At 41.0% G+C, this 13,130-nt stretch overlaps 1 protein-coding gene and 1 long non-coding RNA gene across 3 annotated transcripts; both read left to right on the forward strand.

Annotated features, from left to right (window-relative positions):
* Window positions 1–33: 33 nt before the first annotated feature.
* Window positions 34–5,028, forward strand: LOC130140588 (uncharacterized). 2 transcript variants are annotated; one of them, XM_056320267.1, is made up of 3 exons: window positions 34–2,217; window positions 2,369–2,573; window positions 4,560–5,028. In XM_056320267.1, exons 1-3 carry the CDS (start codon window positions 1,983–1,985, stop codon window positions 4,810–4,812), a joined length of 693 nt encoding a protein of 230 aa, XP_056176242.1. In that variant the 5' UTR covers window positions 34–1,982; the 3' UTR covers window positions 4,813–5,028. The 2 variants fall into 2 exon arrangements, with proteins under 2 accessions (XP_056176242.1, XP_056176243.1); XM_056320268.1 differs by having other exon boundaries at window positions 35–2,217; window positions 4,514–5,028.
* A 6,026-nt stretch (window positions 5,029–11,054) lies between these two features.
* LOC130140671 (uncharacterized) lies at window positions 11,055–12,361 on the forward strand. Its single transcript, XR_008818644.1, has 2 exons — window positions 11,055–11,743; window positions 11,866–12,361. It is a non-coding gene; the product is annotated as an uncharacterized LOC130140671 (long non-coding RNA).
* The last annotated feature ends 769 nt before the right edge of the window (window positions 12,362–13,130 follow it).

A 13,130-nucleotide genomic window follows, 5' to 3' on the forward strand; every position in this document is an offset into this window, starting at 1 on the left:
CTTTTGTAATTTCTCACCAAACTAGGCAAAATAGTAAAAGATGGGCAAAAGTGTCTGCTGGTTTTACATATTGGTCAAGATCAAGCTATTCCACATTAATGGACTCTACTGTTGAGGATTACAGAACTTCAACTTCCTCTTGGAAATTTCATGCCAAAAACTAAGCAAAATAGTAAAGGATGGGCAGTAGAATCTCATTTCAGACCTTTGCATGTCCTCTGTGCACCTGTATCACAATCCAAACTTTGGAATTTTAGATATGACCGACAAAAAATAGACACGAGCACCATCATGTCCAATTCCGTGTTGACCTCATCAGCACATACCCTTGGATTTTGCTCAAATACTACTTGTGTTGATTCCTCTGCTTTATGTTATCGTATGTTTATGAGGTCTTTTGACTTTTGATCCAGTCTTTCTTCTTGGTCTTAATTTTTTGGATCCAGTCTTTCTTCTAGACCTTTGGTCCACAAAATTTCCCAACTGATTTGCTTTACTTCACCCACCTCGTTTTGGACACACTGCGATTGATCTCATCAACCTTACCGTATTATTTAATATCAGTAAATTTGATCCATTATTTGCCCCACTGAAGTTGAGGACTTCAGTTGGGCTGAGGGTGACTCGTGAACTGTTTATAACTGTCCTTCCAATCGCATGCTTTTGACAAAGAATTTTGAAGTCCTCAACGGTTCATGAGTCACCTCAGCAGATTATGTTTTGACAGGTTCTTGCATCCTGTATCAGTTATGACGCATTAAAGAAATTATCAGAGCTTTGTCAGTTTTCTAAGCTCTGGTCTGTCCCTCATGTTTCTATTTTTATTGTTTTATAGGAAAAGAAATGATAGGCAGAAATTTGCAAAGCATCCACTGAAGATAGTGCATTCCTCCTGGGTACTTCGGAGAAATGTATTTCCGCAACAGTTATTTTTGTTCATCACTCCTTTCTTGGCTGGAAGCCCTGCCAAAAATATTTCTTTGAGACAGTTTCAAGTTCTGACATATTCCTAACTCCCTCATTGAACGTATTGCATCGCACCAAATCTCTTATTTATTTGTCGTTTAAATGGTCATGGGACTTCCAATTTTTATACTGAATATAAGAACCTCACATGGCGAAATCTAAGTGGAATATAATATTCATAGTTAACTCATTCAAAGCTTCTTTTATATTGCCGGATCAATGTTTGTTAGAGTGTCTAACTCACATGTCATGACTTCCTCTGGATATTTTACTTCTGATTTCAATTATATACTTTGTGAGCTTGAATTTTTGCTTGACTATAGAAGCTTGATCACTTGTTCACCGGCGAACCAAGCTGTGATCAAATCCTAGTTAGCTCTGAGGACAATTAAAGAGGAGAGCTTTTCTAATTTCTGCAACGGTTGGATTATGTGCATGGACTAATTTTTTTACACTTTAGTTCGCAATGGGATTGAGACCCTAAGAGATGCGTCAAGATGCTGGTTGCAGCTGATATTGAGTTTTACGCCATTTCACTCTGTAAAAAGCATGGCCAAAATAAACTTTTTATTCCATTTCACTCTGTGAAAAGCTTGGCTGAAATAAAAATTTTATGCTGCTAATTTTCGGGTGCATTGTTTTGGTGGTAACTTTTAAGCTACACTTTTCAGCAAAAAAGAAAAATGCTAAGCTATATAATTACGAACGCGTCATGCTATTCTAGTTAAAAAAAAAATGTTTGGACAGTGCTAATATGTATAACTAAATAAAAAGCATGTTATGTGCACCTCTTGAGATGATCATACTGGACACTTAATTGCGCTTTCTTGCAAATTCTTGTAAAAATATAATGTTAACCAGTGTACATATGGTGATGAAGTCCTGATTCACTGAATCATCTAACAGATTTACAGCCGAAGTGGTGGTGGAGGAGCTGTGGTTCTTCTCTTCCACAAGTTTATCTCTTTTTTGGGCTCTAGTACCATTTCATTTCTGCCAAGCACAATGGGTGCAGAATGCGGTATGATCTTCTTCTTCACCCCTTCTATTTCTTCGTCATCCGAACAATCTGGAACCACTGCTGCACCGTGATCCCTCCAGTCGAAGTTGGTCAGTGCACCGCGTCCACTTGCAAATTTCTTCACATTGGCCAGGGAGGGCATTTTCTCCAGACCCAAAGGCTTACTATTGTCAGCAACATCAGATTTTTGCCCCCGTTTTGCCACCTTGAAGAGCTGAAATTTTGTAGATGTGTGACTATTTTTCTTTACCTCTTTGGGACGTTTTTCTTCCCACCTGGTTTCTCCCGTCGGAGGCAAGTCCTGCCTGCTGAGCCTGCTTAACCTCGTCTTTTTCTTCTTGTTCTTCACTTGACCTATGCACGAAACTATTGGGGAGCCAGGTTCCCGGGCGTCAAAGCTTCCATTCTTCAGTCTTCTTCTTGCATCCTTCGGGATTATGGACGCAGCAGGAACCGAGAGCGCTTTCCCGGGAGTGGCCTTTCTGGGACTGATCGGCGGGCTCTGGAAGGTAACTGCTGGCGCCGTTTTTGGCAGAAACTTGAGCAGCATGCCTTTCAGTTTCGATGGCTTCCCCTTCTCCATTATGTTTGCACTATTGGTCAGGCAATTTTACGGTTCTGGAATCCTTAATTTTTGTTCTAGACAGAGTACATATACATATATATAGAACGCGGTAGGAGGTGTAACGACAACAAGAGAGCTAAGGCTTTAGGAAGTGGCAGAATGAGTCAGTTGACCTTTTCATTAAGTAGGCATAACAGAGGAAATAGAAAATCGGAGTGGTTGACAGAATAATGATTCCTTCAGGCAAATGAACATTTCTTTGGCCGGCCAGAATTGAGTAACGGGTCTTCACCAATCATTGTGGGTGGGGGTACATGAGAATTGACCTGGCCTTCTTTATGATGATTGTGTCTGCATTAGATAAGAAATCAGCAGACCGTGCTCGTTCAGGTCCCGGTTAAAACCGAGTCGTGAAGCGAGAAAGCATGCTTTGTTGGAGACCAATCACTCAGTTACCCATGCTTAGCTTGGAGGTAGAATCGAACCAGAAAAAATCTCGCCGCACCACGCTCCACTCATTCGAATCTAGAGCGAATGATGGTCATTTGAATCTAGAGCGAATGATGATTTGGGATGATCACTTTCTACACACTTGTTGCCACGGCCATGGGCTCTCAAAGTGTCATTTCCGCGTGCATTAGTTGCGTCCAGCTTAGTATGTCATTTCAACCCCATCATCGTATAGCCGGATTGTCATAGTCTCTTGGAGAATTCGATGCTGCACTAGCATCGGATGTTTTCTATTGTTTCACGATCTAAGAGCAATCCCAAATGTGAAACCAGGAGAGATTCTGTTTCCTTATTCTTTGACATCATTCATTCGTATCCGATACTACAGGCCAAGAATCTCTCATTGGACGTTTAGACAAGCCAGCCGTCTGTGTTTTGTAATATTCTGTATATGCAAAGCTTCAGTTTGCGGAATCCGTCATATTGGAGGCCGTCCCTCAAGTAAAAGCCTTTTTGCTTACTTTTTCATTTGAATTTTGCTCTGTCAATGTCGTTTCGTCCATTCCTTTCCCACCAAAAGCATAGTCCCAAACTGGGTCCTTGCTTGGCGGCCGGGGTTTGATGTCCAAGCTTGCCGGGTAGGGCCGGCCGGGCCGGGATTCGACCCCAAATTACAAATTGCAAACGAATCCATCATGTTTGACTCACTCACATGGGTGTTTGTTCATGACTTACCTGATCCGTGGTGCGAGTGAAATATTTCGTGAGGTCGAGGTATAATTATATATCCTGCCATAACAAAATGATTAATCTTTATACCATCGGAATAACATACACATGATATCAAGAACCCGCTAATTGTATCATCTCTAACTAAGATTTGGCGCCAGCTCTCATTCCAAGATTTAAGTTCGGGATGATTCAGTTCGTATTATGAATTAGGGCGATTGAATATTTTAATAGTTGAAGTATCTGACAAGCTTATATTTTAGGGAAAATGACACAAATAATCCATGAACTTTGGTCCAATGTAGTTATATTGAACATTTTCATATTGTTCAGGGACTAAATTGAACATGTACCAAAAGTTCAGGGACCACATTGAACAAATTAAAAGTTCGGGGAGCACATTGAACATTAGGCTAAACTTTAGGGACTACATTGAACAAATTAAAAGTTTAAGGATCAAATTGCATATTGGGCCAAAGTTCAGGGGCTTTTTGTGTCATTATCCCCACATTTTATTAAAAATATAAAAACCGGTTCATAAAATCAGTTTAAATTAAAAGCAAATGGGTGTTTTCATGGGAAAAATTACATTTGACCGGTTAAATAAGTATATCACATCCCTCTGCCAATTAATTTTTTCGCATTTCGACATTATTCCAATTTCTAGATGGTCGCGACAGCGTCGTAAATGACTTTACGTGTGCCGAAGACGAAAGGCAATTCGATCTCCCCCGAAGTCAACGCATACGCATTCTTCATTTCTTCTTCTTCTTTGTGATCAGTTCTTCATCATCGTCGTCTTCAATGCCGTCGATCTACACATGCAAGGAATGTGGGCCCAACCTCCACCTCAGCACCCTCCACCTCTACCCGCCGGACTTCTGCTTCGAGGCCGAGAACAAGGACTCCCTCTCCTTCTCCTCCGTCGACGCCTCCAAGTTCCGGTTCGAGAAGGAGGACAAGATCAGGCCCTTCTTCGAGACACTCAACCACTGAGGCATCCAGTGGAGGCGGACCACAATCATTTGCAACCCCTGCGGCCGCATCATCGGTAACGTCTACAACGATGGGCTTCCAATGACAGACAGTCCGGGGCAATTCCACATGGGGCCGAGTCTGGTGATCCCTAGGGCTCCGAGATATAGGTTTAAGAACAAAGCTCTTTTGAAATAGTTTGTTATCATAAGAGAGGTAACTCTTGGTTAAGAAAAGATGCGACTCTTGGTTATGAAAATAGGCGACTCTTGTTATGAAAAAAGGTTACTAGTGGTTATGAAAGGAAGTTATAAGGGTAATGATGGTTGGGGATAAGGTATTATTTCCGAGAGATGTATTAACTAGTTATCTGTGAATAGATACCAAATCACACATAACCAGAACTGTTCATATCAACAACTTCTTCTTCGAAACTTTATTTTCTTCTCTTTTCATACACATAACTTTGACAACGCATTCAAGATAAAATTTCAAGAGAGAAATTGAATAATTGTTGAACTCTTTTCTCTACAGTTTTGGTGTATATCCTAGAGGCATATTTGTTTCAAACCTAATAGCAACAATAGTGGGAGCAAATAATACTTTAAGAACAGTGTTCATCATTACGCATCAAAGCATCAAATATCCATCACTACAGCTCTATCTTCCATATACATAGGGACTCATCGCCCACCATCCTACATATATGGATCACGACGACAAAGTGATGCATCGAACCGATTCAATAGAGGATGTATAATTTTAGATATCCGGGAAGTAAATTCTCTAATACTAATAATTACGAATATGATTATCGACTGCAATTTTTTCCTAAACCACAACACCGGTTATAACAAGGTAAGAGCATAAGCCCGATGTAGTCCTGTGATTTTTGTGTTCGAATTTCCTGGACAGACACCGAGAGGTCGAGCATAAGCCGCAAAACTCGTACGTCATTTAGGGGTCAATTTGGACCTTTGTCGTGTGTACATTGCGTAGCAAAATGTAAGAGTCATGACACTTGTGGTCCATCTATTCAAGGAATGCATAGCAAAACGGCTAATTTAGTATAGTCAAAAAATAAATAAGATAAAATAAAATGATTGTAGAGCCTCCAAATGGGGACGTTCGGGAGCTAACTCAATTTAATTAATGTTATTCCAAAGCAGCTAAATCGAAGTTTAGGATGAAGATATGGAACATGACGACGTCTTATACAATGAGAAATTAGGACAACTGAGCCAATTCTCGTGGGATATAGGATTTGGCAAATTGGTCCCTCTCTCTTTATTTATATATTTAACTATTTAATTTTTTTGTGACTTTTAACATTGCTTAACTTCAAGAAAATGGAAAAGAAAAAAACTAAAGGTTAATATCACAAAAAATCTTCAAGTGGTACATTCGTTGTCACATTTATCTCAAACTAATTTATGTGTCACAAAAAACCTCAAATTAGTTTTTTGTGTCTCAAAACATCTCAAACTAGTACATCCGTATCACATTTACCCTAAACTGATTTTCATGTCACAAAAGATCTCAAAGTTTGGAGTAAACGTGGCACGGGTGTACCGGTTTGAAGTAAATGCGGCATGGATGTACCTATTTAAGATTTTCTGTGAAACGAAATTTAGTTTGAAATAAATGTGGCACATGTATATCCTTTTTGAGTTTTTTATGACCCGAAAATCAGTTCGGAGTAAACGTTGCACGAGCGTATCGTTTTCATATTTTTTTATGGTATTAACGCAAAAATTAATAGACTAAGGTTCATGTATTCTCAAATAGGCATAATTATGTTGCCAAAATAGGAGGGCCCTAATGTTTGGGCCTTAGTCATTGGGGAAGGCGTGACATCTTTCGTTTAATGCGTTGTTGGACCCGCGTGAAATTACTATATGTGGGCTTTGCACTAACTATAAGGTCCATAGATATTAATCTAAGTAGTTTTTCAACTTCTAATTCCCCGTAACTTAAATATTACATTAGTGCCAACACGCGCTATAATGCTCACTAGCTAAGTGATAAGTTCCGCGCATGCATCAATCCAATAAGCATTTTGTATAAATTTTTTTTGAAATAAAAAATAACGAGGAAAGAATAGAAAAAATACTCACAATTTTAATTATATAAATGTTGACATGTTAATCCACATGAAACTTTTTTACCTTTTGAAATATAAATAATGTTCTAGATTTTGAGGAGAAAATAGAAAAGATTACACTAAATCTTAAAAGCAAACAAAAGATATAATATAACTACTGCAAACGGGCTCTAAATGTCCGAATTTCCGAATATGTTTTATGGACATTTACGTAGTGTTTTTGCTCCACAAAACAGCCCAAAAAAGAGAAAAACAAAAAACGAGAGATACTTACCATGGAGTGTGTGTACGTGATTTGCATGCAGGAACAGTTTGTGTTGGCCGGCCCGTATGGCTCGGCCGAGCGCCTTAGGATCACCATAGCGAGATATTAACGGTACGGTAAAAGGATGGATAGAATTTGTGCACCTGTTTTGGATTCCATCGGCCTGGATGCGGAAATGACGATGAACCGGTGCCGTAGGTCTTCTCCCCTGTCACCCCCGAAGCCCCGGCGCTATGAGACCGCCTCAGCCAACCTCAGCCAACTCACGGGAGCTTTAGGTGAGTTTGAGAGCGTTTGAGAGAGATTGGAGAGAGTTAGGTGCAGAGGAGGGACCTGCAGCTCTATTTATAGAGTTTCCAGCCAGGCCCTCTCATAACGGGCCGGGCCGAACTCGGCCCACACAAGCCGGGCCTATATCTGACCAATTAAGAAACCTTATATCCAAACTTATTAGACCAGACCCGTAAGCGGGTAATAACAATCTCAATTAATGTAACCCACATTAGGAAAACGTTACAGTTTGAACTACAGATGTTGGAAATACGTGATTGCGGAGGAGATGCCAAAGAGCGGGACTACTTTCTGTTAACTGTGATTTTGCCTTGATCAGCTTCGTGTCTCGCTCAGGAAAATCCTCGCGTAAGAGCTCTCAACAAGTCACTCTCGGCTTTCACTGCGCCTGCCATGGACATCCCGACAAGAGCTGACCGCTTCATCTGAAACACGACGTTGAACACACCCAGCTTCAACCCCTCTCCCTCTCTCTCGCAGACCCAGTTGGCGTGTCGAATTCGATCGTGGGTGATCTTTCAGAAATGTGATCCAACATGCGTTTCAACTGTTTTCTGTCGAGTTCTTGAGACAAATTAAGCACGTCCCGTCGTGTGATTAACGAGTTCTTTCTTTAATTTGCTTTTTGCTAAGCCCAGTTCCTAATTGCTATCATCTCTCGTTGAGTTAACACATTGCAACAATGCTATACTTCTTGTTCGTGTATATGGTGGGCTACAATTTGATTTTTGTAATTATTTACCAAGATTCAATAGTTAATTATTCTTGATTGCTGACGGTAAGGATAGATGATCCAAATAACGAATTTACTAAGGAATTGTATGGCAAGAAGCCATTAATCTTATTGGGAGATGGGACAAACACATAGAGCTTAATCTAAAGTGTAAATGTGAAGTCTAAGGACTTATTGCGAATGTTGAGAAACAAGTGGACTCACAAGCATCAACAGCCATGTGATGCTTGTGTGAACTTTGTATTTGTATTTGTATTAAGATATTCCCAAGTCAATATTAGGTCAATATTGTAAGGCAGTCGCTGTCCAATCCAGCTCCGAGGGTTTAGCGGCACTTCCAAATCTCTTGATGGAGTGACACAAAATAACTTAGCAGGGATCTTTGATGTGGGTGATCATTAGTTCGTGTGATCGAATTCATTGTATAGATGACTTATACAAATGATCAATTGGTTTGAAAAGGCACAAAGTCGGGAGCATTTACAGTGAAAAGTGGTTACAATAAATTGTGTGAAACAGAGTCAAAGGCACCAGCGTCTTCAAGCCTCCTCTTCTTTCCACCCTCCTCGTAAATTGTGGAAGCAGATATGGGATATGCAGACCAGTTCAAAAATTAAAATATTCCTATGGAGTCTATGTCAGAATGCGATTTATGGAAAAGGAAGAGTATACCTGAACCAATTTGCTCGCTCTGCAAACAAGAAGTGGTAACGTCGGAACATACTCTGTCCCTGGACAAGACAAATCTGCTTAGACCCATCGCTGAACCTGCAAATCACAAGGGTGGGTTTAACTAGTATAGACACATGGTTACTAAAACTCACGGAGACAGTAGCAACATCACCGTCGCTTGAGCACGTAGCAACCAGTCTTATGGTTTCATCTTTAGACGACAATCTCCAGACCCGAGAAGCACTCTAGAGGAAGTAAAGGTCGAGCGAACCAATTTCAGTAAGTGAAACACAAACAGCAAACCCACGGAGCAGAGTAGCTGAAACCAACCTCAGATCTGGGACTCCACCGAGAACGGGAGCTCCGAGGGTTAACATAAGATGGGTCGTTCGAGGAAGGAGCTCCGGATGGAGCGATCGCTTCCATATGCCGCGACTGCACGGGAAGCATTGTTGACGGTTTTGCGAAAACGGTGAAGGCTGCCTCTGCGTTTCACGCCGAAACCCTAGCCCTAAACGAAGCTCTGAAGTATCTGCCGGAGAGGAAACACGGACTGTGCTGAAGAACAATGAAGAAAGTGGTTTGGATAGAACAAGATCAAGTCCGGCGGGAAGGGAGGCCGCTTATCAGCGATTGTCGTGATCTGACTTATAGGCTCTGCTTTGTAATGAGGCCCACTTATGGGCCCCTTTGATTTTCAGTAGTTTGCGAATAAAAGCTCTTTCCGACAAAAAAAGAAAATCTCACGAACTGGTTAAATACAAACATGTAACATACATATAAGATAATTTCGACCCAAAACAATCTACATATGATTTGTGAGATTTGAACCAGCAACCTTCCATACTTAAGTTGAAAAAAATTTGCCGACGCACCCGACATATCATGCCAACGCTGAAACGTTGCAACCTTGCAAACCGGGGGGCCAACGGTTGCCAGAGCAAGGAAGCTGCTCAAAGAGAAGGAGATAAGGAAGCCAATTGGTAGTAGTTCGGTTGAGATCGAGAGCATTATTCACCACACTTTTTGGAGTTCAGGACGAGTGCCGCCCATATGCGCAGGAGATCTTTGAAACTCTCAAGAGTTTGGAGGGAATGGAAGATGAAGAATTAGTTATGACTTGAATGTAATTAGACGGAAAGATGAGGCTTACCGATGTTCTAAGATCAAGAGACAATCACTTCAACCCATTTTTCATGTTCGAGTTCAATGAGCAAAGACAGAGCAGAGTACATGGTGTCTTTGTTTCAATCATACATGGTTAAAAGGATTGGCTTGTCACTTTCACCGTCGCTGCTATGCATAGGCGTGATACAGTGGAGACCCATTTTAACAAATGACTTGGTTCCTTGATTAGAGGTTTAGTTCGATATCTTCTTCTTTGGCTTTTATTTTGTCATCTTTAGTTGGCAAACATTTAATCCTTCTTGCTGTCTGATGGTTTTACACATGGGTCAAGATCAAGCCATTGCACAATAATTGACTGTGCTCTTGAGGATTACAGAACTTCAACTTCCTTTGGTAATTTCTTACCAAACTAGGCAAAATAGTAAAAGATGGGCAAAAGTGTCTGCTGGTTTTACATATTGGTCAAGATCAAGCTATTCCACATTAATGGACTTTGCTGTTGAGGATTACAGAACTTACAACTTCCTATCTGTAATTTCATGTCAAAAACTAAGCAAAATAGTAAAGGATGGGCAAAAGAATCTCATTTCAGACATTTGCATTTCCTCTGCGCACCTGTATCACGATCCAAACTTCGGAATTTTAGATTTGACCAACAAAAAATAGACACAAGCACCGTCATGTCCAACTCCCTGTTGTCCTCATCAGCATATACCCTTGGATTTTGCTCAACTATTACTTGTGTTGGTTCCTCTGTTTTACGTTATCGTTTATTTATGAGGTCTTTTGACTTTTGATCCAGTCTTTCCTCTTGGTCTTCATCCTTTGGTCAACAAAATTTCTGCCGAACTATTTTGCTTTACTTCACCCACTACGTTTTGGACTCACTGTGATTAATCTCATCAACCTTACCCTTATTATTTAATATCATTAGATTTGATCCGTTATTTGCCTAACTGAAGTTGAGGACATCAAAATTCTTCGTCAAAAGCATGTGTTTGGACAGGGCTAATGCGTATAACTAAATAAAAAGCATGTTATGTGCACCTGTTAAGGTGATCATACTAGACACTTAATTGAACTTTCTTGCAAATTCTTGTACAAATATAATGATTAATCAGTATACATATGGTGATATAGTCCAGATTCACTGAATCATCTAACAGATTTACAGCCGAAGTGGTGGTGGAGGAGCCATGGTTCTTCGCTTCCACAGGTTTCTCTTTGTGGGGCTCTAGTACCATTTCATTTCTGCCAAGCACAATGGGTGCAGAATGGGGTATAATCTTCTTCTTCACCCCTTCTATCTCTTCGTCAACCAAACAATCTGGAACCACTGCTGCACCGCGATCCCTCCAGTTGAAGTTGGTCAGTGCACTGCGTCCACTTGCAAATTTCTTCACATTTGCCAGGGAGGGCACTTTCTCCAGACCCAAAGGCGTTATTTGCCCGTGTTTTGCCTTCTTGAAGAGCTGAAATTTTGGAGATGAATGACTATTTTTCTTTACGTCTTTGGGACGTTTTTCTTCCAGTCTGGTTTCTTCTGTCGGAGGCAAGTCCTGCCTGTTGCGCCTGCTTAGCCTTGTTCTTTTCCTCTTCTTCTCCACTTGTCCTATGCACGAAACTATTGGGGAGCCAGGTTCCCGGGTGTCAAAGCTTCCATTCTTCAGTCTTCTTTTAGCATCCTTCAGGATTATCGACACAGCAGGAACCGAGAGCACTTTCCCGGGAGTGCCCTTTTTGGGACTGATCGGCGGGCTCTGGAAGGTAACTGCAGGCGCCGTTTTAGGCAGAAACTAGAGCAACATGCCTTTCAGTTTCCCTGGCTTCCCCTTCTCCATCAGGTTTGCACTATTGGTCAGGCAATTTTATGGTTCTGGAATCCTTAATTCTTGTTCTTTGCATTAAGTAGGCATAGCAGAAAAGGAGAAAATTGGAGTGGTTGACAGAATAATGATTCCTTCAGGTAAATGAACTTTCTTTTAGCCGGCCAGAATTGAGTAACGGGTCTTCACCAATCATTGTGGGTGGGGTACATGAGGATTCAGCTGGCTTTCTTTATGATGATTGTGTCTGAAATTAGATAAGAAATAAGCAGACCGTGCTCGTTCAGGTCCCGGTTAAAACCTAGTCATGAAGCGAGAAGGCATGCTTCCTTGGAGACCGAATCACTCAGTTACCCATGCTTAGCTTGGAGGTAGAAGCGAAACAGAACAAATCTCACTGGACCACGCTTCACTCATTCGAATCTAGAGCAAATGATGGTCGTTCGAATCTAGAGCAGACATCGATTGGGGATGATTACTTTCTCCATACTTGTTGCCACGGCCATTCTTTAGGAACTCTCGTGGTGTCGGGTCGCGTTTCAACCCCATTGTCATATTAGTCGGACTGTCGTAGTCTCTTGGAGAATTCGATGCTGCACTAGCATGAATGTTTTTTCTATCGTTTCGCGATCTAAAGACTCGAAGCAACCACAAATGTGAAACCAGGAGAGATTCTGTCTCCTTGTTCTTTGACATCATTCGTATCCAATTCTACAGGCCAACAATCTCACGTTGGACGTATAGACAAGCCAGCCGTCTGTTTTTGTAATACTTCGTATATGCAATCTGGAGTTTGGGGAATCCGTCATATCATAAGCCGTCCCTCAAGTGAAGGTCGTTTTGCTCACTTTTCTCATTCGAAGTTTGCTCTCTCGATGTCCGTTCTTCCTTTCCTTTCCCACCAAAAGCAGAGTCCCCAAGCTTTTATCATTCGAATTTGGGGAACCTGGGTTTGTTGTCCAAGCTTGTCGGGCCGGTCCATGTAAGGACCTCATCTCCAAATTTCAGAACGCAAACGAATTACATGTTCGACTCACCTTTGCCCATGACTTACCTGATCTGTGGTACACTCACCTAAGTCGAGCTCATTATCACCCGAAAAGATATATTTTCTACTGTAACAAAGTGAATATTTTATATACCATCGGAATTAACACACGCATGATATTGAGAGCCCGCTAATCGTACTGCCTCTAATTTGAGATCTCACGTCGGCTCTCATTTCAAAATTCGAGTTCGGGATAGTTCAACTCGCATTATAAATCGGGACAATCAAATATTTTAGCAGCGATCGGAACGTCCAACAAGCTTACATTTTATTATAAATATAAAGATGAGCTTGCGAAATCGGTTTTCAATTAAAAAGCGAATGGGTATTTTCACGAGAAAATTAATTAATTATTTT

The sequence above is a fragment of the Syzygium oleosum genome, unplaced genomic scaffold (genome assembly GCF_021117445.2).
Source record: "Syzygium oleosum isolate NSW1041296 unplaced genomic scaffold, Sole_v2.1 Sole_v2.20, whole genome shotgun sequence".
NCBI classification, from domain to species: Eukaryota; Viridiplantae; Streptophyta; class Magnoliopsida; order Myrtales; family Myrtaceae; genus Syzygium; species Syzygium oleosum.